The sequence below is a fragment of the Neospora caninum genome, chromosome V (assembly GCF_000208865.1).
Source record: "Neospora caninum Liverpool complete genome, chromosome V".
NCBI lineage: Eukaryota > Apicomplexa > Conoidasida > Eucoccidiorida > Sarcocystidae > Neospora > Neospora caninum.
Genome location: NC_018391.1, coordinates 695796 through 720025, shown reverse-complemented (window position 1 = coordinate 720025; position 24230 = coordinate 695796). Strand labels below are relative to the sequence as shown.

The window sequence follows — 24230 nt, the reverse complement described above, 5'->3', positions numbered from 1 at the left end:
CTACCGCTCTCCTGTCAAGGCGAAAGCGAAAGAAGCCTCTGAAAGCCGTGAGACGAGTCAACGGACACTCTCAGCTTAGAAGACTCCTTGCACCAGGCCTAGACAATGTGTTACGCGAAAACACAGGAAGTCAAAGACAGACGCCACAGAAACGGACGACGCGAAAAAGACAGTCGTGGACACACATGGCTCACAGGGCCACAGTAGTCGCTCAGAAAACTGACAAACTGGGGACGCGAGTCGAAAGAGGAGGATGCGAAGCTCGCTGCTGTCGGGCTGCGCTCCGTGCGCAAGCCCAGCGAGGCATGCTGATTGTGCACCAGGAGAAAACAGGAGCGGAAACGTGTGCGCCATCGAGGGGAAAGACACACAACAGGCGGGCGCATGGCCTGCACAGAGGGAGAAGAGGGGAGAAAAGCAGACCAGCGAATCCCGCGAGAGTTGGGATGAGCGTGTCGAGCAAACGCAGAGATCCCTGGTAACCCTAAACCGTCTGCAGGGTTCGGAGCTGCCAGCAGGAAGCCGCGCTAGCCCCCGTCGCCTAAATAAAGTCGGGCAAGCACGCGTCGAGGCTCGGTCGACTATCCGATCAGAAAGGCGGAGAGGAAGATATCGACAATGCCTTCCCGTGCTCATATTCGCCTTTTACGCTTTTGTGCTGCCGCAGTGTGCGTTTAACGCATCGAACCCGTCTTCCGTCTACTTTCGCCGATTGCTGGAGGTCCGACTCTCGTCGCCTTTCTTTGCCGATTCCTTCTTCTTCTCCCCGCTGCTCTTCACGTCGCCCTTGTCCTTCACGTCCTCAATCTCTCTCTTTCTCTTCTTCCTGTCCTTGTCGTTATGCGCGTCTGCAGAGCCTTTCGAGGAAGATGCTTCCTTCTTTTCACTCCTTTTCTTGCCAGCCTTGTCCGTGGCCTCTCCACTGCTACCAGACGATCCTTTCTTCTTCTCCGACCCGTCATCTCCACCGGCTGAGCCCCTCCTGTGCTTCTGCTTCTCCGTTTCCGCATGCTTGTGTTTTTTCGTCGCGGTTTCCTCCTCTCCTTCTTTCCTCTTCCGCTTCTTCTCTGCCTCTTTATGAGCAGCCCCGGAGTCTGCAGCCGCAGCGTCACCTCCAGGTCGTTTTTTGTCCTCGCCGTCCTTTCTACTTCGTTTTTCTTCTTCTCCCTTTCGGCGGCGTTTTTCATCCTCTCCTTTTCTGCGGCGTTTCTCACCATCTTCCTTTCTCTTCCGCTCCTCCTCTGCCTTTCTCTTCCGCTCCTCCTCCGCCTTTCTCTTCCGCTCCTCCTCCGCCTTTCTCTTCCGCTCCTCCTCCGCCTTTCTCTTCCGCTCCTCTTCTTCCTTTCTCTTCCTCTCCTCCTCTTCCTTTCTCTTCCTCTCCTCCTCTTCCTTTCTCTTCCTCTCCTCCTCTTCCTTTCTCTTCCTCTCCTCCTCTTCCTTTCTCTTCCTCTCCTCCTCTTCCTTTCTCTTCCGCTCCTCCTCCTCCTTTCTCTTCCGCTCCTCCTCCTCCTTCCGTCTTCTCTCTTCTTCCTCCTTCCTCCTTCTCTCTTCCTCTTCCTGTCGCTTCCGCTCCTCCTCCTTTCTTCGGTGTTCTTCTTCCTCTTCTCTCCTCTTCCTTTCCTCGGCCGCTCTTTTCTCGTCTTCTTCCTTGCGCTTCCGTTTCGCCTCCTCTGCGCTCGACGACCCCGGAGACGAAGAACGAGATCTGCTGGAATTTCTTCCACTGCTTCTGCTCCCAGCGGAACTGTTGCTTCCACTGCGGCTGCCGCTCGCACTCCCGCTCCGCCCCGAACTTCCTCCGCAACTTTCACTCCTCTCTTCACTCCTTCCTCTGCTGTCGCTCACATGGCTACTTGCTCGACTTCCGCTTCCTCCGCTTCTACTGCGGGAAGCACTCGCACTCTTCCGACTCTTGCTTGCGTAGCTACTACTCCGGCTACCCTTTTCACTCCCGGAAGCATTGCTCACACTTCTGCTCCGACTCTCGCTTCCACTTCTGCTCCGACTCTCGCTTCCACTTCTGCTCCGACTCTCGCTTCCCCTTCTGCTCCGACTCTCGCTTCCACTTCTGCTCCGACTCTCGCTTCCACTTCTGCTCCGACTCTCGCTTCCACTTCTGCTCCGTCTCTCGCTTCCACTTCTGCTCCGACTCTCGCTTCCACTTCTGCTCCGACTCTCGCTTCCCCTTCTGCTCCGTCTCTCGCTTCCACTTCTGCTCCGACTCTCGCTTCCCCTTCTGCTCCGACTCTCGCTTCCCCTTCTGCTCCGACTCTCGCTTCCACTTCGGCTCCGACTCTCGCTTCCACTTCTGCTCCGACTCTCGCTTCCACTTCTGCTCCGACTCTCGCTTCCCCTTCTGCTCCGACTCTCGCTTCCACTTCTGCTCCGACTCTCGCTTCCCCTTCTGCTCCGACTCTCGCTTCCACTTCGGCTGCGACTCTCGCTTCCCCTTCTGCTGCGACTCTCGCTTCCACTTCTGCTCCGACTCTCGCTTCCCTTTTTGCTGCGACTCTCGCTCACACTTCTGCTCCGACTCTCGCTTCCACTTCGGCTGCGACTCCGCTCTTGGCTCTCGTCTCGGCTCCTGCTTCGCCTGTCGGTGTATGAACTTCCTCGCGAGCTGCGACTCGCTCTGAGTTTCGCAGCGGAGGCCGAGAGCGCTCCCCCGAGGGTGCCGACGGGCGAGTGGGAATGGGAAATCGACCGGACGCGGTCCATGTCCCGACTCCTGCTGCCGCTGCTGCGACTGGAGCTGCCGCTCCTGCTGGCTCCTCGGCTCCGGGACACGCCGTTTTCTTCCCGCTTTCCGCGTCTAAGGCTGTCGGAAGATCCACTCTTTGATCGTGACCGCGAGCGGTTCGAAGGGCCCCGCTTCTCGAGGGAAATGTCCTTTCGCGCCTCCCCGTTATCGGACGCGTCGCTGTTCTCGCTCTCGGAGCGTGCAGCTTCGGCTGCTTCTTTCTCCCGTTCCTCCTCTTTCTCCTTCTTCTTGTCCTTCCCGGCGAAGCCTTCGATCAGAGTGACTAGCAGCTTCTTCACAGAGACGGGAATGCGCTCGCGGCCTTCCTCCTTCAACAACTCCAGCATCGTCTCTTCCTCCAAGCCGTCCGGACCACCCTTCTGCTTGATCTTCTCCATGGCCAGGTTCAAGAGCACAAAGTTGTATCCTTCCTTCCGCAGTTCGTCCTTCACCAGTTTCATCAGCTTCGCCTTCTCGCCGTTCGCCTGCAGCACCTGCGCGAGCGTCTGAGGCCTCGCCTCGCCACCCGCCCGAACGCCCGCCTCGCCCGCGGGCGTCCGCGCGTCCCCCGAGGCGCCAAACGGGCGAGCTGCGGGCAGCGGTGGACGGAAGGAAGACGGACCAGTCGGTGAGCCTCCGCCAGGCGTCATGTGGCGATCTCCCGCGTTCATCAACGCCGCAGCCGAGGCCAGATTCGGCACCGGAAAAGGCAGTGGCGGGAAGCCTGGCGGCGGCAGAATGTTGGGGAACGGCGGCGGGGGGATTCCGGGGACGAGTCCAGGCGCGGGAGGCCCCGAGCCCGCGGCCGCAGCAGCCGCAGCGGCGAAGGCAGCCGCCGCAGGGAAGTCCAAGCCGCGCGGAAGCGGGGGGAGGCCAGGAAGCATTCCGGGGACCGGAGGCAACATACACTTGGATGAGGGGAAATCCGGTCCGTCTTTATCGCCTGAAGGCGGACGAATGTCTCGGCGGCCTGGGAAGCCCAGCGACTGCGGTCCCTTCTCGACGGGCGGCGGAAAGACGTACGGAGTCGGAAATCGCGCCGCGGGCGAAGACTGGGGCGAGACGCCGGAAAGCCCAGACGGCGGGGAAAACGAGCGCCTGCCGCCCTCGTCGGACCCGCGGCCGACGGGGACAAAGGAAGGGCGGAAATCGCGCGGGGGGCCAAAGCTCATTTTGGTAGGCGCAGAAAACGGAGGCGAGTGCACGCAGGCGAGGGAGGGAGTTGCGAGAGGCGGAGATGGGGTCAGCTGTTCCAGCGGCGCGAACACACTCGCGTATACACTCGAACTCGAAACGGAGAAGGAGCGGCGAAAAAGAACCAGCGAAAAAAACGCTTTGCTCGAAAGGCATACGGAAAACGGGGCTGGCTAGGCGGGGAACCGCCCACGACAGATTTTCTGAAATACACGCGAACGGACGCAGAAACTAGACAGCGGACGTGTGTGAAATGAAATGCAGCCAGACAGTAGAGCAGATACCAGAGGGAGAAGGAGAGAGAGGCTCGTGTAGATGTTTGAACAGAGGTTTCAAATGTTTACAGGGCCCACCCCGCTGCGGGGGGGGGAAGGCTCTTTCCCAGATTTCCAGGGACTCTCGCCGCAAAGGCGGCAATGCAAAAATGTTCAGTGCAGCAGCTCTGTTGTCATTTTCGGTTTACAAAAAGCGAAGCGCAACCTCAGCAAGCTCACGCAAAACCGAAAAAAGTGTTTCCGTATTGGAGCCCCGAAGGTACACGGGAAAAGGGCTGGAGGCGGACGGAGAGAGAGAACTGGACACCCGTGCGCGGAAGACGTGAAGCAGCGCAGTCCACAGACATGCAGGCAGGGGAAAAATACGCAAAGGCTTCACTGCAGCCGATGTCTTTGCAAAAGGGGAACCAAAGAAAAACAAGTGCGCCTAAACAGTGAGAAAACAACGCGTCCGGGACTGCGAAAAGGCGAATCAACGGCGCCAACTAGCCGCGAGCGGGAATTTCAGCCCCAACCAACCGGAAAACACGCGCACATGCTGAGACAGGCGACGAAACATGCAAAAGAGTAGGGTTCACCACCGGGGCAGAGAGACCTGGGCGAAAACGGCCACAAGCACGGGCAGGGAGGTCACTGAGGAGGCGGACTTTCTCGGAAGAAGTCGCGCTCTTTTCGAAATGCAGATTCGTTTCTTTCTGCTGGAGACAGCCGGGTGCCGCGGCTGCATAAACTCGAAATCTGCACAACTCGCCAGACAAACACGGCTACGCGGCGGGGGCGAAGCAAAGACAACGCGTTTCCATCCCCTTCCCTGCTACACCAACTCTGTGTAGCAGGGCAGTCTTGCCTGTCTCCGACACCCAGAACGCGAGTTTCGGACGATGAAGAGGCGTTCCTTTTCAGCCAGCCTCGGAAGAAACACGTGCGCTGCGGTGAAACCAGCAACGTGCCCGCGAGGGTTGCGGTCAAGCTCTACACTCCCACAGGACACGCCTGCGTGTGTTCAGCCATGAGAGCCGAGAGGCCGAAAAAAGGGGACTGCAGTTTCCAGATGTTGCATCCCCACACATGTGGTTAACACAAGCGCGGCGTTCCAGAGTCTCCTGGAGCTCCAGTTCGCGCTCTCTGCTAGTCGTGCTTTTCGCCGCGACACTGCGTTCCCATCACTCTTGCGCTGGCTCAGAGACAAAAATTGCAAGAACAGGACACTCAGAAATGCAGAATCGCCTTCACGTTCCGCGAGGTTTTCGTGGGAAGTGTTTGGGTGGTGGGCATTGCCATCTTGCGCAGTGCATATTTCCATATAATGCACACGTACAGGCACCTATATGTGTTTGTACAAAGAGGAAGGGCGGCACTGAGATTCACGAATACGGACCACGTTTGAGTCGCCGAATCTAGGTTTCTTGTCTGTTGCTGTACCTGCATACGGTAACCTCTTAACGGCTTGCAAACCGGCACGCTGACACAGTGCCGCGACACAGGGTTTTTTCCAAAGAAAACGGGCCCACGCTCCGCTAATAAACGAGACGTAACTGTCCACTCCGTTTTTCTTTCTTCGACGCAGCAAGCTGTGGTAAGACGGCTTGAGCTGCCCTTGGATCGCGGCCAGAGTTACCCCCCCCCCCCCCCCGCAAGTCCCCGTGTGCGCTTCCTACTGCGCCTATATCTGGCTTGGTGTGAAACGAGAGCTCATCCGCGAGGCTGTCTCTGCTGGTGTCTCGTCTTGCAGCTACTGAAATTTTCAGGAAGATTCACAATCTCAGACGCCCTCCCCGCCCAGCACGCTGGCAAAACGACGGTCAGGAATGACCGGGCGACGCTCCCTTCTTTGTATTCTTCAGCTTGAAGCCACCGTGTATTTTCAGATCGGCATCTTTGCGGTTTTACCGAGTTCAGTACTGCTGCTAGAGCTAGAGACGAAACAGGCGTCCTTGTTCCTTTTTAATAGCCACACACACACACACACACAGCATACTCCGCCGCGGAGCATCGCGGGATCCACGCGCGAGACAGGGCTGACAGCGGAGACGCGCCACTCGCCAACCGAAAGGAAGCGTCGGGGCGTTCGGCCGCGACGAAGCTACAGCCAAAATCACCAGCGGAAAAAAGATTAGACACCGCCATTTCATTTGCAGGTGGTTCACAGAAATGGGGCTTTCCTCAGCCGTATATACCGACATGTACACAGGAGGCCCGACAAGACACCCGCACGAGAGCATCGCAGAGACCTCTTTTCCCCTCTTCGACCTCAATTTTGCAGTGTATCCGATTGGCCGCCTTCGTCCTTTCCTGTTCTTGTCACGCCGACAAAGACACAGTTCATTTGCCAGGCGTCGCACAGACGAGCTGCTGATCTGTTCTCTCTCTGTGTCTTCCAGAACCGTCTCTCCGGCCGCTATGGGACGTCTCGGAACACAGGATGAAGATCCTTCTTTGATGCCGTCGGTTTCGAAGTGGCCCACCGCTTTGTCCAGTCAGCATCGTTCCCCTGCGGTGACACAACCCGCCTTACAAACGTCATTTCATCCACGGGAAGATAGATGTGCACACAGCAGTATTCTTCACCTTTGTGTCCCATGCAGTGTTCGCGTTCAGCCGCTCTCTCCTAGATTATCCCGCCGCCGAACCCTCCTCCTCCGCCCCTCCCTCCACCGAAATTCCCGATGCCTCCGATGCCAGCGCCAAACCCCGCGCCGCCGGGAGGATCCAGGTCGCCTCTATTGTCCCAGCGCTGCGGTCGCTCATGGTCCGGGTTGGGCTCCACGCCGAAGGGCCCAATGGGGTCGTAGCGGGCGCCAGGGACGAAACCCGGAGGAAGCCTGCAGAGTCAGAGAAAAAGGGGCGCGGGACGGACACCGGGAGACGAGCGAGACATCGGGACGATTTCGACGAGACTCCGCCACTGCTGGGGCTGCGCCAGGAAGAGACGCACACCGCCTCGCCTGGCGTGCTGCACAGTCTAAAAAGAGAGTCGCTTCAGTCAGCTTCCGCTGCCTGCATAACGACTGAAGTGTATCCCGGAGATGGCCCCACGTGAGGTGGACAAGGACAGAGTTAGTGGCCAGAACGCAGCAGAACGGCGCAGCTGTTTCTGTTTCAACTCGAAGGAAAGTCACCTATCCCCTTTTGGAGCCGTGCCGAGGAGCCAAGACGGCCCCTCACGTCGCAAGTCCACGCAGCGCATCAGAGCGACGCGCGAGAAGTCGGGGCAAGCAAACGCGAAGGAAAGAAATCAGGAAGACTGAACCGAGTCCAGCATTCCTCGATCTGCTGTGAAAGTCGTGCACCACGTTCTGTGGCAGAAGCCAGGCAAATACATCGAGGCTGCAGAACTTATCGGCCGGCACACCGACTGTCGCCACACAGGCGTCGCGCCACGCCCACAACACCCAAAAGATCCACCGGAGTGAAAAAGAAATCCAGCATCTCCCTGGAGCCCCGCTCCGCTGCGCTCGACCCTCTCCTCTTTCCTCTCCGCCTTCGCTTACGGGGGCATGGGGAAACTGCCGGGGGCTCCTCGGTCGCCGCCTCTAAAGAACGGATGGCGTGGACCGACATGTGTTCCGCCGTCTCCTTCGTCTAGCCCTAGAGGAAAGCCTTCCTCCGGTCGTCTTGTCAAGTCCGGCAAGCCTGGAGGACGCAGGTCGTGGGCGCCTACACTCGGGCCCTCAGCCGGCAAGGTTGGAGAGACGGGGGGACGCGACGAAGTGGTCTCAGAACCCGTCTAGGCGCAAAGCGAGACACACGACGCACACGCAGCGCACGCGGACAAACACCGTATATCAACACAAAAGCAGTGACGATAGATGCGGACCAGCCGCTATGCATCGCCTTGAACACGTACACACGTATATACCCATGCGTTGACGAGCAGCTGCCTCTCCAGAACAGTCACCTACTCGTCCACGCATATCTGCACGTGCACCGGTACACCTGCACGTGTGTATGTGCCTATACGCATGCGTATGCATCTGAGAGATTGAGTAAAAGAAAGAACGACGAGCGAGGGCGCTGCTGCTGGAGAGTTCGAGTTGTCCAACTGAGCGGTGCCGGCTTGACGATTGAGAAACGCGCTGACGCTGGAGGAAATCGCCGGCTTTTTCAGGTTTCTCTCTAGCAGCAAAAAGCACAAAGTGTGAGTTCCGGCGCGGAACAGCGGCCCGTCCGAGCAGGAGTCAGTGCAGGGACAAGATGGGTTACGACTGCTGCTTGGACGGGTCAAACGGCAACGATGATACAAGCGAGTACCCACGAGCCGCCGGACACGGGACGCAGCCCTCGTCTCCGTCTACGTTCCTAGTTGAAAAGAAGTGACTGGACAAGAAACGCCCTTCCTGGTGGCCAGGCGGTGAAACGACAACTTCTGGTCCGAGCGGTCCCACAGGATTTGGTGTCGGACAGAAGTGTCTCGCAATTTCTCGCGGGTGCTCAGGCAGGCGACGTACACGCGGCGGCGGGAGAGCAGACCCTTCCGCTGGTTTAGCTGGACTCTCCGAGGCAGTGGGATCCATCGGTTTCGGCGGAGCGTAGGCACGGACCAGAGGGGAGACCAAGCGGTCTTCGACGGCGGCGAGTACACTCTGAGAGTGGCCAGGACAGACGCAACGACACACGACGCTTCAAGTGTTGCACGTGAGGCACGCGCGCCTTTTCGGTTTGTTGCTCCCGTTCTTCACTCCGCCTCTCGGATTCCCGAAGAAGAAACCGACCTCACGAAAGACAAGCAGGAACACCCAGCCCCCCGACACGCGGCGACTTTCCCCTGGACTCACTCGGGCAATTACGGGAAGCGCTCGTGGGGCGTCTTCTCGGGCGTCTTTTTCTTCGCCAGCGTCGGCAGAAAGCACGCCCGACGTGCCTCCTCCTCGCCGCGCGTCGAGTTCCAGGAGCGCTTTGGCAGCTTCAAGGGGGAACTCTGCTGCCACGGTTTCCTCTTGGCGAGCTTCGTCAGACACATGGACCGCGAGGACATGCCCAACCACGGCGCATCTGACCTGCACGCGCGCCTCCGGCTTCTTCGCGCCTCTCAATCCATCAAGTCTGCGCGGGAGCGCATACACCAGCGTGGTTGAGAACGTGCGCCCGGTTTCATCCGGAGAGAAGGCCGCCGGAGTGTAGACGACACGTGCCACGCGACCGTCCGGAAGGCGAACAAAATCCCCCGACGGGGTGTTCACTTCCGAACAGAGGCCTTGGGAACCTGCGTAGCTGAGCTCGGTGCGCGCGCCGCGTTCGAGAGGCACGAAACCGCTGTCCAGCAAAGCCGCGTGAACGACAAGTGTTAACGCCTCCGCGGCGTCTCGGAAGAGTGTGGTCTTTAGCAGCAGCAAAGACTGAAGAGTGTGTGTGCGGTCGCTCTCTGCAGCGCCCAGGGGAGGAGGACTTGAGGCTGCAACCGGTCCGTTCGTCGGACCTGTCATCTCAGAGAGCGCAGACAAGACGGTCCCTTGCTCGAAAAAGTTCGAGTCCAAACAGCGGGCGCTCAGAAGCAGGACAAGGAACTTGGCGAAAAAACACGAAGTGAAACGCGAGATGCACATGGTGACGCGCAGTTCAGTCGAAAGTACACACGACTGTTCCGCCCAGTCGTCGAGCGCTGCTGGGAACTGCGAAAAGCGCGCCGTCTCAATTCAGGAAAAGGTGGACGGACAGAGGGAGGGCTCGGCGAGACCGGTCGAGCGATAGGAGGCAGGCTTCCGAGCGTCCGTTTCTCGGAAGAAAAGCCCTCCGAGTCATTTAATCTCGGCCTTTTCCACGGAAAACCTGCGTGTGTCAATTTGCCACACGTGCCCATGGGCAACGAAACACAAAAACGCTACAAAAGGCCGGGACGTGTGATTTCTCTCGACCGAACAGCGTCGATTGATGGAGAGACACGCGCGCGCAGCCGCCACGAGCGCGAGAGAGAGACTCCGCGTCGGGTCAACTCGCAAAAGCACAGTTCTGTACAGAAAGTCCAGTCTAGTGGAAGTCAACGGTCCTGTTGAACAGCTGCGCTGCCCTTTTCCGCGCTTTCGGCGGACACTGCGCCACCAAAAACAGGCGCTGGAAGGCAGAGAAACTTGGTGTGCGTGGCGGAGTAGCCGCCTGCTTCTCGGGGTTTCAAGACCGCCTCAACCGTGAAAGTCGAAGAGCCCCCTTTTCGGCTTTTCGGTTTATTTGCCACGGTTCCTGCGGAAGTGTACAGAAACCGTTCTCTCCTGGCTGTGTTTCCCAGTTGGGCGAGGCGCATTATTTCCCCTCATTTTCGGAGATCCCTGTTTCATGAGGACTGGACTCGGATCTCTGCACATCTGCGTCAAGCAACAGAAGGCGCTGCCTGACCGGTGGAAGCCGCGCGGCGCAAGAAAAAAGACCAGCAGACTAGAAACTCTTTAAAAGTCCTAGCACGTCACCAGAAAGAGTGTGCCCCAACAGAGAAAGGAGAAGGTGGTCGAGGTTCAGCGAACCCTTCCGGCAGAGACGCCCACAAGGCGCGGCAACTTCTCTGTAGAAATGGATTTTCGGTTCCTACATTGCTTCCAAGGAACCTTCCATCACCTTGTTTTGCGTCGGTGGTCCTTTTGTGGCGGCAGCGTCTCGGCGTCCGAGTGAAAGATTCGTAACGGACTCTCTTCTCCGCCTGTCCTTTGTGGGCCGCCACGCCTGGATCTCGGCAGACCTCCCTCGGTTTCTTCCGACACAAAAAGGTTTTGCCTGCGTGTGGGAGTCACGAAAAACATGGACGAAGAACTCTCCATTGGTCTTTCGGCTGTCTCCACAAGGAGCGCAGCCACGTGTCAAGTGTAAGTCTGCCGTCTGGCGGGGCACTGTCGCCAATCTGGTGTGCACCGTAAACGCGTTCGCGTTGTGTGCCAGGCGTTTTCGAGACAGACTCACTCCACAGTATATATATATATATACGCCCCAGAAAAGGCAGTTTGTACAAACCTAGGAATCCCGTTTTATAGTGGGAGTCTCGCTGCCGGAATCTGGACGTCGAGCCCCAGAAACCCGCAACGCTAGCCTACCTTACGAGAGAGAGAGTCGGTGTTGTACACCTGCACTCTCTGCGAGGGAACGGCGACGCGGTATGACCCGAGGCCAGCCGCTGGGGACGCGCTCTAGGCTCCTCCGGCGTGGTTTCCACTTCCTGATCCGCGCGGCTTCGCCTGCGAAAATATGCGCGTCCTTTTCTCAGGTGTCGTCGCGCAGTTTCCAAGTACACCTGCCCAAAATGCCGCGCGCGTTCCTGCTCCTCCAAGTGCTACAAAGTAAGTCCGCCGACTTCCTCCCTTCTCTCCTTTTCCTCTCGATATGTCTACCGTTTCCTGTGCAAACGCGTGCATGATCCAAGACAACCGCACGCGCACTCGTGAAGAGCATGCGGCGGAGAGAGACTGGGAAACAATATGAAAGACGAGCAAGCTGTGTTTCTGCGGGGGAAGCAGACGTTGTCTGTGTTCAGGTTCTTGGGCAACTCAGGAAGCCGGGACGGCGGATCCCACGCTACACCTGAATCTCGTGGTGATTCGTGCATCTCCCTGTCTGCGCGTTGGTTCCTTTCTCGCGTCGGTCTCTGCCGCTTCGTCGCGTCTCTCTCAGGCTGTCCCCTCGCCGTCGCCGAATGCTCCCCTGCATGTGTTTCATGCGTTTCTCCTTCCCCGCTTCCTGTTTTTAGGTCCACAACGCTGGACGGTGTGCGAAGCAGTTTCAAGAGGAACAGGTCGTAGAGGCCGTGAAGGCAGCCAGAGTCACGGCCATCGACAAGCGTCGGTTTGAACTCAAACTCTCCCGCCTGCGAAAACAGGAACTTGGCGAAGAGGAAGACGAGGAAGAAGAGGCCGAAGATGACGAGGAGCAGAGGAAGGATCGGCGAGAAGAAGAAGAAGAACCAGGGGAGGACTCTGCGCTGCTTGAGGGTATGGACGATGAACGGCACGCGCAGTTAATCGAACTGGCGCAGAAAGGAATGCTCGACGAGGACTCCCTGACCGAGGAAGAACGGAGAGCCTTTCACAATGCACTGGGAACAGGCGCCCTCGCCCAGTACCTAGAGCCCTGGGAGCCGTGGTGGCAAAAAGTAAGACCCGGAGCGTATATCTACGCGCTGGATCGAGTAAACGACGCAAACATGCAGAGGAAGTGTTTGCCAAAAGCGCCCGTTCTCTAGTGCTCTTCTTTCTGCACTGCGCCGACAAACGAACGAGGCAACTGCATCCTCCAGGAGACAACTGGATTTTGGACAGCACGCGGACGGCAGCCGTATGTGTGTGGAAGTCAGTGGCAGGCCTCAAGTTCGTGACGCAGCGCCCCAACTCGCGGATGTGGCTGTGAATTGCCGCATCTCTATTCGGAGGAGACACCGGCATTCGCAGTGTCTCTTGCCGCTTCCTCGTCAGGAAAAGGCGTCGGATGTGGCGCGATAAGCCGGTCTCTCGCTTGTCTTCCGCGCTGGTCTTCCGCGCTGGTCTTCCGCGCTGGCTTTCAGGGGTCTCTGTAATTCCTGGGGTTGCGTCTTGGAATACCGCGCTCGTCGGCACCTTTCACGTCGTGTTCGACTGGCGCTTTCCCGCTGGAGACCGTTCGTCCCTTTCGCTGGTTTTCGTTCTGCAGGTCGAGCTACGTCAACCGATTGCACCACCGCCGCACTGTTGCTGCAGGGCCGAGACGAAGGTTCACCCCGTCGTGTTCAACTCCCTCCTCCAGCTCTTGTGCGTCGCGTCTTTCGCCCCGCCCCGGGCGTTTCTTCTCTGCATGTGAAAGACACTGGGATGAGGCAATCGCAAGCGGGAACGGGGCGAAACGCGACCTCTGGATCTGTTTAGCGCGTTTTCGCGCGCTTGTGAGTTCGCGTTCTGTGCGTGCATGAGTTGGACTGCTGGTTTAGATCTTGAATGCGGCTTTGTTTACCGGATCCAAGTTCTGCTGTGTTCGCAGAGAACACTGACCTCTAATGTGAACTCCGCGCTCTTAGCCAGGGCGCCGGGGACGCATTTCGGATGGAGGGAAACGGGGACGTGTCTGGCTGCCGGCAAGAAAAGATATTGTTGCTTCTTTCGTTTGACTCGCGACTTGCTTCGGCGGCCCAGCTGCTACACTGGGATGGCGGCCTCAGACAGATTTCCTCCTGAAACGTTGTCCATCACGTGTGAGAGGGACTGTCGTAGAACCAGAAGCCTGTCCTTGGTTCCTCGGCGGAGTCCGAAGACGCGACGCCGATTCCCAATCGCCGGCGGGCCGTCTTTGCCTTGTGTTAACCACCGGCACTCAGTAGTGCAGAACGACGCACCATCAAACGGACAAAGGCGGACTCCGGCCTTCTCTCTGTCTTCCCATGCCAAAAAAGGAGACGCACCCCAGAGAATCGCTTATGATTGTCCCCATGGGCCTTGGTGTCACTTCAGGTACGCGTATGCGCACTGCATGCGGAGTTACAACGGCGAAGTCGAGGACGTGGAGCTTCAAGAGGCTTGTCAGCACATACTGGCGATCGCTCAGGTTAGATCGCGCGTCGAAGCCGCCGAAGAGATCTGTTCTAGGTGGCATCCGCTACAGCGTCGGCGAGCTTGGATTCCTGCTTGTCTGCGCGCTCTCTTTGTGCTGCATCATATCAAAGCTGTGCAGACGAACAGGCGTCCGTGCTGTCCGTCTGGGTCTTGCGTGCTACGTTTCCTGTTTTCTCTCGGGTTTTCCCCGGGAGGTCTCGCTTCTCTCCTGCGAGCCATTCACCATCCCTTTTGGTTGCAGCAGACAAGGTGTTGACCAGGTGCGTAGTTGCGCCTCTCCTAACTGACAGAAGTAGCAGTCCATTCTCGTTCGTTTCGTGTTGGGAAACGCGTCGGCAAAGACGGTCCAAGAGTTCGTTGGCACTGTGCAGTGGACGCGGCCGTGCCTTTAGGCTCAGCACGTTTCTGGACTCCGTCCAGAGCCTTGCACATCTGCCGATGTGTAGCGTTTTGCAGGAAGGATAGCAGCAAGCGAAACAGGCCGTGTTCTGTCTGCTGTGTGGAGTTGCGGGCTGACCATTCACTTGGCATGGTTTGGAGGTCCAGTGTCGCCGCTGTTTTTGTGTCATCTCGGCCAGGCTCTGGGCTCCACGCAGCCCCCGCGCACTCCCATGGAGGCTCTTGACGTGGCGCTCGGAGCCACATCATCTGTACGTTGTTCGCGTCTTTCGCGACATGACTGGAGAGTCGAGAGACGCTGGAAACCTAGGGGAACAACGAAGTAACTCGCAGTGTAAATTGCGTCTCAGATGTCAGCGCGGTTCAAAGCATTTTTGTGCTGGCTGCCTTACGCGAGGCGTGCGGCGCTCCAGCTGTGTCTGTGACTACCCGGGTGCGTGAGGAGAGACACCTGGCGAAAAGCGGCGCAAGTTGACAGGGGAAAAGCTAGAAGCGCGGAAATTGTGTCGGGGGTATGGCATCCAAAACGGCGTCATCGGAGGGGCGTGCCTCGTAATCGAGTTGCGTTTTCTGGGTTTACGCTGATCTGTTCGACAAAGCGTATAACGTACGCAGCCACCTTACTTTTCACGTGTTCCTCTCACGGGCGCCGTTTCAGCGGTGGACAAATGCGTCACGCTCTTCGGCGGGTCTTGCCCGAAGACCTTTCGCGGCAGATGCTCAAGATGCTTGTTTCTTGTATCGACGGCGTGTTTCCCAAAGCTTGGCTGGGCCTGCTGTTTTATTTCTCTCGGGTTGAACGCAGGAAGCCGTGCAGTGCAGAGACCCCGCATTCAACGCGCTTTGCCTCCAAGACTTGCAGGGCGTGTTCACCTGCCGGGAACATGCGTTCCGCGCAATTGAGGAGATTCTCGAGATGCTTCACGGTCTGCTGCTGATGGTCGCCGAAGTCCAAGAGGAAGAGCAAGCGGAGGCGCAGCGGCAAATGGCCGGCCAGCGGCGAGAGAGGGCGAACGGAGCGCGGAGAGAGGACGGCGAGGCACTGAAGAAAGCGTTGAAAGAGCGGCGACAATATCTCAAAACTCTTGGTAGGTCCGAGGTCGTGGTGTCTCCCCGATATCTCGACTCTCGTGGGTCTGTCGCCTGGCCCCGCGGAATTCCAGACTTGCCCGTCTAAACGCGAAAACGTTTCTCGTTCCGAAACCGCTGCCAAACCTCACAGCGCTCGCCTTCCATGTGTGTCTGCCCAGGCCGCCAGGTGCAATCAAGCGAGAGGAAAATTCTTTTTCTCGGCTCCTTCGCGTGGCATCACTGGGGAGAGGTGTCTGCGTTGCTGCCTGCCGCGCTGGCCCAGGTCAAGGCCAAGGAGGCGCAGCTGCAGGTTCTCCTCAAGGAGATCAAAGCTATGGACGCTAGCAGAGGTAAGCTTCGAGGACGACGAGAATACGGGGAACGCGGGACTGCATGTTCCTGTTGGACAGGAGTCTCTGGCGTGCGACGACTCACAGTCTGTCACAGACTCAAGCAGAGGCTGCGCTTGGTCTCTCAAATATCCGGAGGCTCCTTTCTCAGATCCTCACACGCCTGTCGCGGTTCGAAGGCCCCGCACTGCGACAACGCCGAGTTTCTGGGTGTATCTGAGGGGTCGGTTCCTCCGTGATCGCCTCGTTCCAGTCTTCCGCCCGTTTGCTTCTTCGCGTTTTCTCTGTGCAGCGGCTGCAGCGCGAGCGTCGTCAATGGCTCGCCGCTGCGATGCCATCGGGGCAGTGTCGCTCGCCGCTCTCTCGCCAGGCGCCAGCGGGAGCGCGGGCGCGCCGCGCGTTTCCCCAGAAACCAGTCTGCCTGCAACTGCGCGGCAACCTTTTGCATGCACTCCTGTCAGTACAGAGACGGGGCGCAACGCCACGCGACGCAGTCTCGACGCAGGGCAAAACACAGCTGATACGTCGAGTGCAGGAGCCGATGCGCTTCCCAGTTTGACCGGGAAGAGCAAAGCGGAGGCTGGCGGGGCCTCGGCGGCAGACGGAGAAGACGCGGAGTCCTCTGGCGAACGCGACGCGTCTCTTGCCGCCATGGGCGAGAAAGATTCCAGGAGCGGCGCAGAAGCTGAGCGTCCGGAAAAAAGGGAGGTGGAAGCGGTCACCCTGCACACACGTCTCATAGAAGAATGCTAGTTCGACGCTGCGTCAGACGGTCCTCCACAGGAGCATTTCTGTGTGGATGAGTCGTGCTGCTTCTCCGCAGAGTTCGGCACGTCGGCGAGGTTCTTGGGGAATCCCGCAAAGTAGCGGGAGGGGTTTTCTTGAAAGCAGCAAGAGGCGCTGGCGTGCCGTCAGGGGCAGCGGCGGCAGGTCGCAGGCTCAGGAGGCTCCTGGCAGGTATCGGGAGTTCCCGTGGGTATTCAGTCCCGAGCACAGCGCGAGGACAGTTTTCCTTGGTCGCCTGATCTGTAGGAACCGTTCTGCGGAGCGGTCAGAAACCAGCTGATGCGCCTTTTCAGGCTTCCCGATGGGACCGCGTGTCAGTCGACATCTGAGCAGGCGCGTCGAATGTGTCTGCTCTGTGTCCCCCCGTGTTCTGGGGGCGATCTTGATAGCTGTTCGGGGCATCTCTGCCGGTGTGCCAGGAGGCACGCAACGGCGATTTCGAAACGCATCGAACTGAAAGGCTGAAATGCAGGCTCTGGGCATTGAAGGCCCACGCGAAATCAACTGGGTCGAAACAAAACACCGCTTTCACCGGATGCCAAGTTTTCCGGCGCTCACTTCGCGCGCTGGTCGCCACACGCAGGAGAGATTCGTCACGGGTGCGTGCTGCGATGTGTCGTGGCCAGGCCTTCAGTGAGGGTTCGGCGGCTTCAGTGGCACACACACTGCAGCATTGCACATTCTGCAACAACTCGCTGAGGATAACGTGCACTCCCGAAAGGTCGGTTTTTGGATAGACAAGGTCGCCTAAGGGAAGGCAGCAACACGGCGACGTCCGTTCTGCCCCAGATCAGTTCGTGTAGGCGCAGCGCTGACACAGGAAATCATGTGGGAAAGGTGGTTTTTCTTTTTGAGCGCAGGCGTGTGCATAAAAGAACTGCGGAAAAATGTAGATTTCTCTTTCGGGTTCGTAGTCCGCTCCGCAGAAAGGTAATCGCGAGAGCACCAGAAATTGTCGCGTTTCTGGACAAGCAGCGCGCAGATCGTATACACCGTTCTCCCCCGCACGTTATCCAGGACGTGCGATGCAGGGAAACGAGAACTGCGGGGGCATGGCAGACTCTCGTCGTGTGTTTTGGCTTCAGCGGGGAAGTGTAACCAGTTTTTTTTCGGTCGTTTTCGTTTCAGTCACAGTCTTCCGCAGGACACACTACAGAGGTTCACTGCAGTTTCCGCTAAACCCCAGACATGCGCACTTTTGCCCGTCGTGAAAGGCCAAACACTGCTTTAGGCTAGTCGGACGCTTGAACAGAAAAGACGGTCCCAGCCACTTGCGGAACGGCGCCTGTTACGCCAGGCGTTTGCAGTTCCGCCCTCCCGGGGCCAGGCGGTCCTCTACAAAAAGATGCAGCCGGTCAGACGGAAAAGAGACGAAAGAGCTTCGAGTTAGTGGACATGGTCGTCGCGAGTGCCGGCTGAACCCAGCTTTTCTCGGGGCAGTGATGTTGAGTGCGTTCTCGGCATCTCGCGCGTACGCGGCGGTCTTTGCAGGCCTCGCGCATGCATCGGGAGTGCTTTGGCGAGATCCGTCCGGCGATCAGCTTTCACCGGCACAGATGTTTTCTGAAAGACGGATCCGAGAGAGGCATGAGAGGTCCGGGCCGTCGCGGGGAACCCACAATCACAAAAACGAGGAACACGGCCTCGCACAGGTCATCTCGGAGCAGCGACGCCGGCGTGTCACAGGGCGTTCCCTTTCGCGGCCATCACAAACCGCCTGGGCCGACAATTTTTAGGCGACTCCCGCTTTAAATTCCTGGCTGCTCGGCGTCTTGCAGAAGTTGAAGCGCCAAACGAATGTGAGGGAAGCGCTCCTGCTGCATCGCGAAGTCGTTGTTGTTGCGGGCAGAGGTCGCCGCTTCGCGCATCAGGAGAGCCAAGTACCCAGGCGCCAGAGAAGCTGGTGGACGCGGCTCGTCGCCGACGTTCACGCGGTTCAGCGCCCGATGCCACCTGCAGGGGCGAGCCGCAAAAAACGGAGACAGCTAAACGCGTCGAGGAAAGCGTGTGGGGTGAGAGACAGCACATCTGCAGGCGCCCACTCCACGCGCTACCCTCGCTTAGACACCCCCCCCGGTGGCCGCGTAGAGATGGCCCGGAAACCGGATGCCGCCGCAGTCCCATCCACGTGAGCACTGAGAGAGAGGCAAAAGAGCCGCGACTCGCCGAATCCCGCTGACTCACGAGAGCGAAAGAACATTTTCGACGGCTTCTCCAACTGGAGTCCGCACTGACGAGCTCTGCGTGACGTCGCCTGAACGGTATGCGGAACTGAAGGGATGCGGGCGGGCGTATGCGAGAACCTGCAAAACAGAGCGCCCCAGAGTATCAAACGAAAACGAAGCAAATCGTCGCGCTTCTTTGGAGAGCGGCCGCGCCACAGTCGCGCCCGCATGCAGTGCTTGCCCCAGAGCACCAGACGGCCTGGGAAGCTCTGGGGCGGGAGGACAAGTGAGGCGCGACGAGAAGAGGAGTTCCTATTTCCTCTGCAGAACGTTCAGTTCCCCAAGCACAAATGAAGACAAGGGCGAAGATCGGATGTCTCCCCGACACACGGTCGTCGGCATTTTCGCTGGTATTTGCTTCTTCGCCTGAAGGGCCGTCCAGCATAAACAAAACGCCGCATGCTGTTGTGTTTTCCTCTTACGTTTCTGGAAAACTGTTGGGCATTCCCAGTCCACATTTGGAGTCGCGTGCGGACTTCCTCGTCGATCGCCTCGTCCTCTTCCGTGGTATCGCGTCCTTCTGGCCCCCCGCGCACACCGAATCCGCCGGCTCCGCGCGTCTCTTGAGTCCCCTGGCGAACATCCAAAGTCTGAGCGCCGCCGAGAGAAAAGAGAAGGTTTTGTAAGGAACCCGCGGGACGGTCTCGGCCTCCCGGCAGTGTCTGGCCCTGAACGCCCCTCCGCCCTAAATCGTCTTCGACGCCTTCCCTGCCAGCCGAGACTGCGTCCCGCCCTACCTCGCGCCCGTGCGCCGCGGCTTCCCGGCCTTCTCCAGATGAGGGGTCGTCAGGCTCCGCGAAGAGAGAGGCAGAAGACGGGAAGCTGTCGCCGTCGTCTTTGCGGCGGTCCGAGGCCAACGCGATGAGACCGGGCTGCGCAGATCGGCTGTTGCTCGTCGGCGACTGACCGAGGCTGCTCGCGCCCTGAGGAGATGCGCCGAACGAGTTCAAGGAGGCTCCTGCCGCCGTGACCGCCGCAAGGAGGGCGTCCCGCGCTTCAGTGCTGGAGCTGCTACTCCCCGCCGTCGCTGCGTTCGAGGAAGTGAGAGAAACGACCGAAGGCGCAGAGGCCCGCGGCGACGCGCGGCTGCTCGACGGCGAGACCGGCAGGGAAGAGCCTGAGCGGGGCAGGGGACAGGAAAGGACAGCATTAGCGGGCGAAACAGAAGAGAGACGAGAAGACGGAAAAGACACAGCGTCCACGCAGTGAAGCGAGGGGGCCGAGAGCTTGGAACGGACGCTCCGCCACGACCTCGTCGAGAGCCGTGGAGGACAACCCAGAGCCAAAAACGCGAAACGAGACGGGGCGTCGAGACGCGAGAACAGAGCTGAGCCACAGTTGGCCCATGACTGAGGACAGTTCCACTGACGGCAACGGAGATTATGGACAGCGAGGCGGGAGAAACCCGCCGAGAAACAGACGCTGTACACAAGCGCGCCACGGAACGTTGATGCGAGAAGAAGCTGAGAGACCCCGTTGTGGGAAGACACAACCAGTGGCCGCAACGCGGCGCTCTGAGGCGGAGGAACGGGCCGCACGAGTGTGTCCGACTGGCGAGGTCCTACAGCCCGTGTGCATATCTCTGTGCGCGTGGAAAGGCTTTTTTCTCGTCCGTTGCTAGCTGACGCGTTCCTGATTCCTCCCTGGGCTCCCTGGCCTACCTTCCGCGAAAGCTGCAGCCTCCTCTTCTGCCCGCTGCTGCCGTGCGGAACCGGCGTCGAGATCTTCTTCGCGTTCCCTGTCTTCCTTCTCGCCTCCGTCACGCATGCACATGACGCTCAGCCCCAGCCCGCCAACTGTGCCCGTCTCGACCCTTCGGCGACCCCTACTCTCCGACTCCTCGCTCTCGCTCTCTCTGCGTCTTCTGTCTCCGCTGCCGTGGCCCCGAGAGGCTTCGCCGGCATGAAGCGGGGCGAGCAACGTGCGTGAATCTTCTCGGCCCGACGCGTACGCGGGGGGGACGAACGGAGACGACCGTCTTCCCTGCGCTGTCTCGAGCGAAGGGACGGGCGACTGCCCAGACCGAGAAGGCGCGGGGTGTCCGGGACTCCGGCGTTCTTGGCCGACTTCCACCGGAGAAGCATCCGAGGACATTGCTTCTGCGAGCTCGTTCTGGTCCACGTGGCGCGCCATCGAATTGAAAATCGACGTCAGCAGCGCAGAGAGACCGGCAGTTGTCGCCGAGAGACGGGCCAGAGCCAGCGCACTCCGACCCACGGTCGGCACAGACATCTAGGAACCCAAGCACAAGAGCACACGCTCGCCGCAAAGTGCTTGTCCGCACAGTATAAACACATTTTAATATATATATATATATATGGGGAGATGTGTGTAAACGTGCGTACGTGTACACTATGGGTCGGGCGTGACACGTTGGTGTGCCAGTGCCAGTCTAGACCCGTGTAATTCACCTCAGGTCGGTGAAGTACAGCGGAAGGCTGCGTTGAGAGTCCTAGCACAGAGGTATCCTCAGGCAAAGAGGTGTAGAGATATGAGCCGCCACATGGAAAGCGGAGGAAGACTGCACGCTCTTTGGTCGACGTCTCGGTGGATTCCGACAGCAAAAACCAAGAAATCAGAAAAAGTACCTCCCGTTCCAAGTCGCGCAAATCGATCCTCCGCGAACGCTTACCTGTGCGACGCCCTGCTGCCACCCCATGAACTGCTGGAGCATGGCAGCGACGAGATTCAACGCAGAGACGAACGAAGGCAGGAAGATACTGAGAGGCGGCGGCGCGCCCGTCTGCGTGGAGACGCGCGGCAGGTCTCCAGGAGCCCATCCGCGCTCTCGATGAATAACCTGAGCGCGTGGGCAAAAAACACGAAAAGACGGGTTCCGGAAGGGATCAAGGCCCTGCCAGAAAAAAACCAGCGTGCGTCTTTCCGGATGTGGACAGTCCCTCCGCAACGGTCCCTGGCAGGAATGCCGTAGCGCCCCACTGTGGATTCTCAAACGCAGAAGCTACGCTCCTTTTGCTCCCTCTCCTCTCGTCTGACTCAGCTTGCATCGCAAGCACACGCCTTCCCTGCTCCCCACACGTCGCCAGGATTCGTCGGGGAGTGGTCTCCGGCGCCCCTTTTCTTCTCACGCCGAATTCGCGGTTCTTATCTCTGACACGCACTGGGACGTATACGCTTCCGCGGCGTTCGAGTCGGCTGTGGCTGAGCGAGGCGACACCTTGCACTTCTCTCTCCTTCTCTCTCCCCCTCCAAGCGCGTCAAAGCCTCAACGGGTGCGGCTTCTGTCCACTTAAAATCTTGCTCACCTCAAGAGTCTCTCTCAGCTCTGGCCAAGGCAACAGCCGTTGAACGAACTCGTGGGTGATCATCAACTCACGAGGCCGAGTGGACCGGCTCGGCCTCCCCTCCGCCTCCATTCCCACGATCGCTGGGCCCCCGAGGCCTTCGGGCGTCTGGCCGTCGCTGCTCCCCCGGGCAGTCCCCAGGACGGAAGTGTCGCTTCCCTCTTCGCTGCGGCTTCTCGGGTCCACGGACACATGGACCGCCACAGGGAGAACGTGGGCGGTGAGTCCCCCCGGGAGAATGACGGTTGGTTGTTGATTTAACTGAAGCAGAGGCGTTTGGAGCGCTGGACGCGTGACCGTCTCCGTCTCGCCCGTGCGGCCTCTCGGCGTCGCCTGGGCCTCCGCCCGTTCGCCAGTCGGTCGTGGAGACACGGTCGAGTCTGCTCCTTGCTCCTCAGGCCGGCTGCTCTGCCGATTCGGCGCCGGAGTTGGGCTCGACGCGCGAGGCGATGCTGACTCCTCGGCAGGAAGGCCGACGCCGTGGGACCGCGCTTCCCGTCTAACCTGGTCCGCCGCACGAAGAAGCCTGTGCGCGGCGCTCTCGAGAGCTCCCGCGAGTGCGCCGTACAACGCTGGCTGCGGCGACCTTTCATCCAGACCCGGCGCAGCGGTGTCTTCGCGCGCCACGCGGGCGCTGCTTCGCGTCCCTGAGGACGCCGAAGGCCTCGCCTCTGCACCAGACGCTTCGTCTCCGCGGAGCGTGGCAGAAAACAAAGAACCTGATCCACGCGGAACTGCGTGGGGAAGAGGAGACGCGAAGGGCGAGTCCCGCGCGGCGCCGGAAGCCGCGCCGCCTCGCTCCTCCATCACGCCTTCGCCTCCAAGCGCCAGCGCCCGAGACGCTCCCGGTCGAGTTGTCCCGCTTGCCGAGAAAGCCGAGCCCCGTCGACCGCTCCCGTCCGAGGCAGCCTGCACTCCGCCTGTGTCATCTCCCGCCGCTGCATGTCTGTCCAGAGAACCTCTCGAATCCGACGAGGCGACTGGAGCAGAGAAAGCCGGAACAGGGCGCCCGCGAAAGGCTGCGACGGCGTTCGACGCCGCCTGCGCCGCAGACGTGGCGGCCGCCGCCGCATGCGCCGCCGAAGAAACAGACGCTGCCACCGCGGAGACAGCTTGGCTGATGCTGTTCGCCAGGAAATTGGGTCCATGAGCCGCATGCGGTGGAGCACCTGGCCCGCTGGCCGGTACACTCCCCGAACCGCGTTGAGACGCACTCTGGAAGAGGAAAAAGCGCGGAACAAGCAAGCACGCGATGGTTTCCGACAACCGACGTAAGCGCACGAAAGAGAAGGGCCACCAGGAGTCAGTCTATGTCATCAATCTTTCTCTCTCTCTCGTTTCCCCTCTGCTCTTGCCTCGCTCCTTCCCCAGCATCACCCCGGCAGTTCAAGGCTCTCTCTCCCCTGCTGGGTTCGCGGTGTCGCGTTTCTCATCTTATTCTCCTTTCCCCTGGCTTCCCGTGGTTGCGTTCTGTGTTTTCTGTGCGTATCCGCCCCTCTCCCCCTCTACCTTGTTCGCTCCTCTCGGTCCTGAGGCGGTCTCTGTCGCCTTCCCCCTTTCCTTTCCCTGCGTCTCGCTCTTCTCCTCTCTCTAGATTCCTCTCGTCTTCTCTGCTCGCCCTTCCCTTGTCTCTGCTCTCTCTCTGGCCTTCCCGCCCGTGGCCTCCGACCGTTCCGTTCCTCTTCTCGCTCTCCGCTCTCGTCGCCTTTGTCCTCTCGTTTCTCTCCCGGCGCTCCCGGGTGTCTGTCGCATCTCCGCGCGCGCTCTGCCTACCTGCTGCGGCGCAACGTTCACGGCCATGTGCGCAGGAAACTGCATGTGGCCAACCATCATCGTGCCGCCGCCGGGCAAGGAGATCGGCGTCCACATGGGCGTCGGCGCTGAGGTTCCCGCTGTCCCGGTCCCGTGCACCATGCCCGGAAGCGCGCCCGCACCGAGAACGCCTGCACTGGCTCCAGGGGGACCAGTTACACCCCCGCCCACGACGGCGCGGAGTCCGGCGCCTAAGCTGCTCGAGCCTTGCGAGGCGTGCGCTTCGCCTCCCAAGGAAGCGGCGCTCGACGGGCTGTTCTCCGGCCCCGGCTGCGCAGGCGCCTGCTGGCGCACGACGTGGATCGTGTGCCCAGACTTCACATCACAGCTCTGGAGAGTCGTGCCTGTCGTCAGGCTGCGTCCGTGGTAGATGAGGCGCACGCGGCTGCTCGGCCAGTCTACCTCGTCTGCCACGAGCGAGATGACGTCGGCGATGTCGATGTCGGTGGGCAACTCGAGCGAGAAGGTTCGCCCATCGATGCACCGGAAATTCACCTCCAAAATGTCGTCCGAAGGCGGAGACGCGGAACCCCCCGGGGGAGCAGAGGCAGACAAATCGGACGGCGAGAAAGACGGTTCCAT

General features: G+C 59.6%; 4 protein-coding genes across 4 annotated transcripts; 1 reads left to right on the top strand and 3 right to left on the bottom strand.

Annotated features, from left to right (window-relative positions):
- Positions 1-699: 699 nt before the first annotated feature.
- On the bottom strand, positions 700-3912 carry NCLIV_012980 (conserved hypothetical protein; the record flags this gene model as incomplete). The annotated part of the gene is made up of 5 exons (XM_003881489.1): positions 700-903; positions 930-1670; positions 1969-2632; positions 2680-2818; positions 3009-3912. 5 exons carry the CDS (start codon positions 3910-3912, stop codon positions 700-702), a joined length of 2652 nt encoding a protein of 883 aa, XP_003881538.1.
- A 2905-nt stretch (positions 3913-6817) lies between these two features.
- On the bottom strand, positions 6818-9632 carry NCLIV_012970 (conserved hypothetical protein; the record flags this gene model as incomplete). The annotated part of the gene is made up of 4 exons (XM_003881488.1): positions 6818-7031; positions 7701-7936; positions 8658-8792; positions 8985-9632. 4 exons carry the CDS (start codon positions 9630-9632, stop codon positions 6818-6820), a joined length of 1233 nt encoding a protein of 410 aa, XP_003881537.1.
- Positions 9633-10932: 1300 nt separating this feature from the next.
- Positions 10933-16273, top strand: NCLIV_012960 (conserved hypothetical protein; the record flags this gene model as incomplete). Its single annotated transcript, XM_003881487.1, has 9 exons — positions 10933-10997; positions 11393-11465; positions 11873-12274; positions 12683-12690; positions 13599-13692; positions 14279-14350; positions 14905-15187; positions 15350-15520; positions 15813-16273. 9 exons carry the CDS (start codon positions 10933-10935, stop codon positions 16271-16273), a joined length of 1629 nt encoding a protein of 542 aa, XP_003881536.1.
- A 1781-nt stretch (positions 16274-18054) lies between these two features.
- Positions 18055-24230, bottom strand: NCLIV_012950 (putative ubiquitin family domain-containing protein; the record flags this gene model as incomplete). Its single annotated transcript, XM_003881486.1, has 8 exons — positions 18055-18259; positions 18491-18609; positions 18954-19648; positions 20193-20763; positions 21164-21331; positions 21798-22816; positions 23006-23051; positions 23610-24230. 8 exons carry the CDS (start codon positions 24228-24230, stop codon positions 18055-18057), a joined length of 3444 nt encoding a protein of 1147 aa, XP_003881535.1.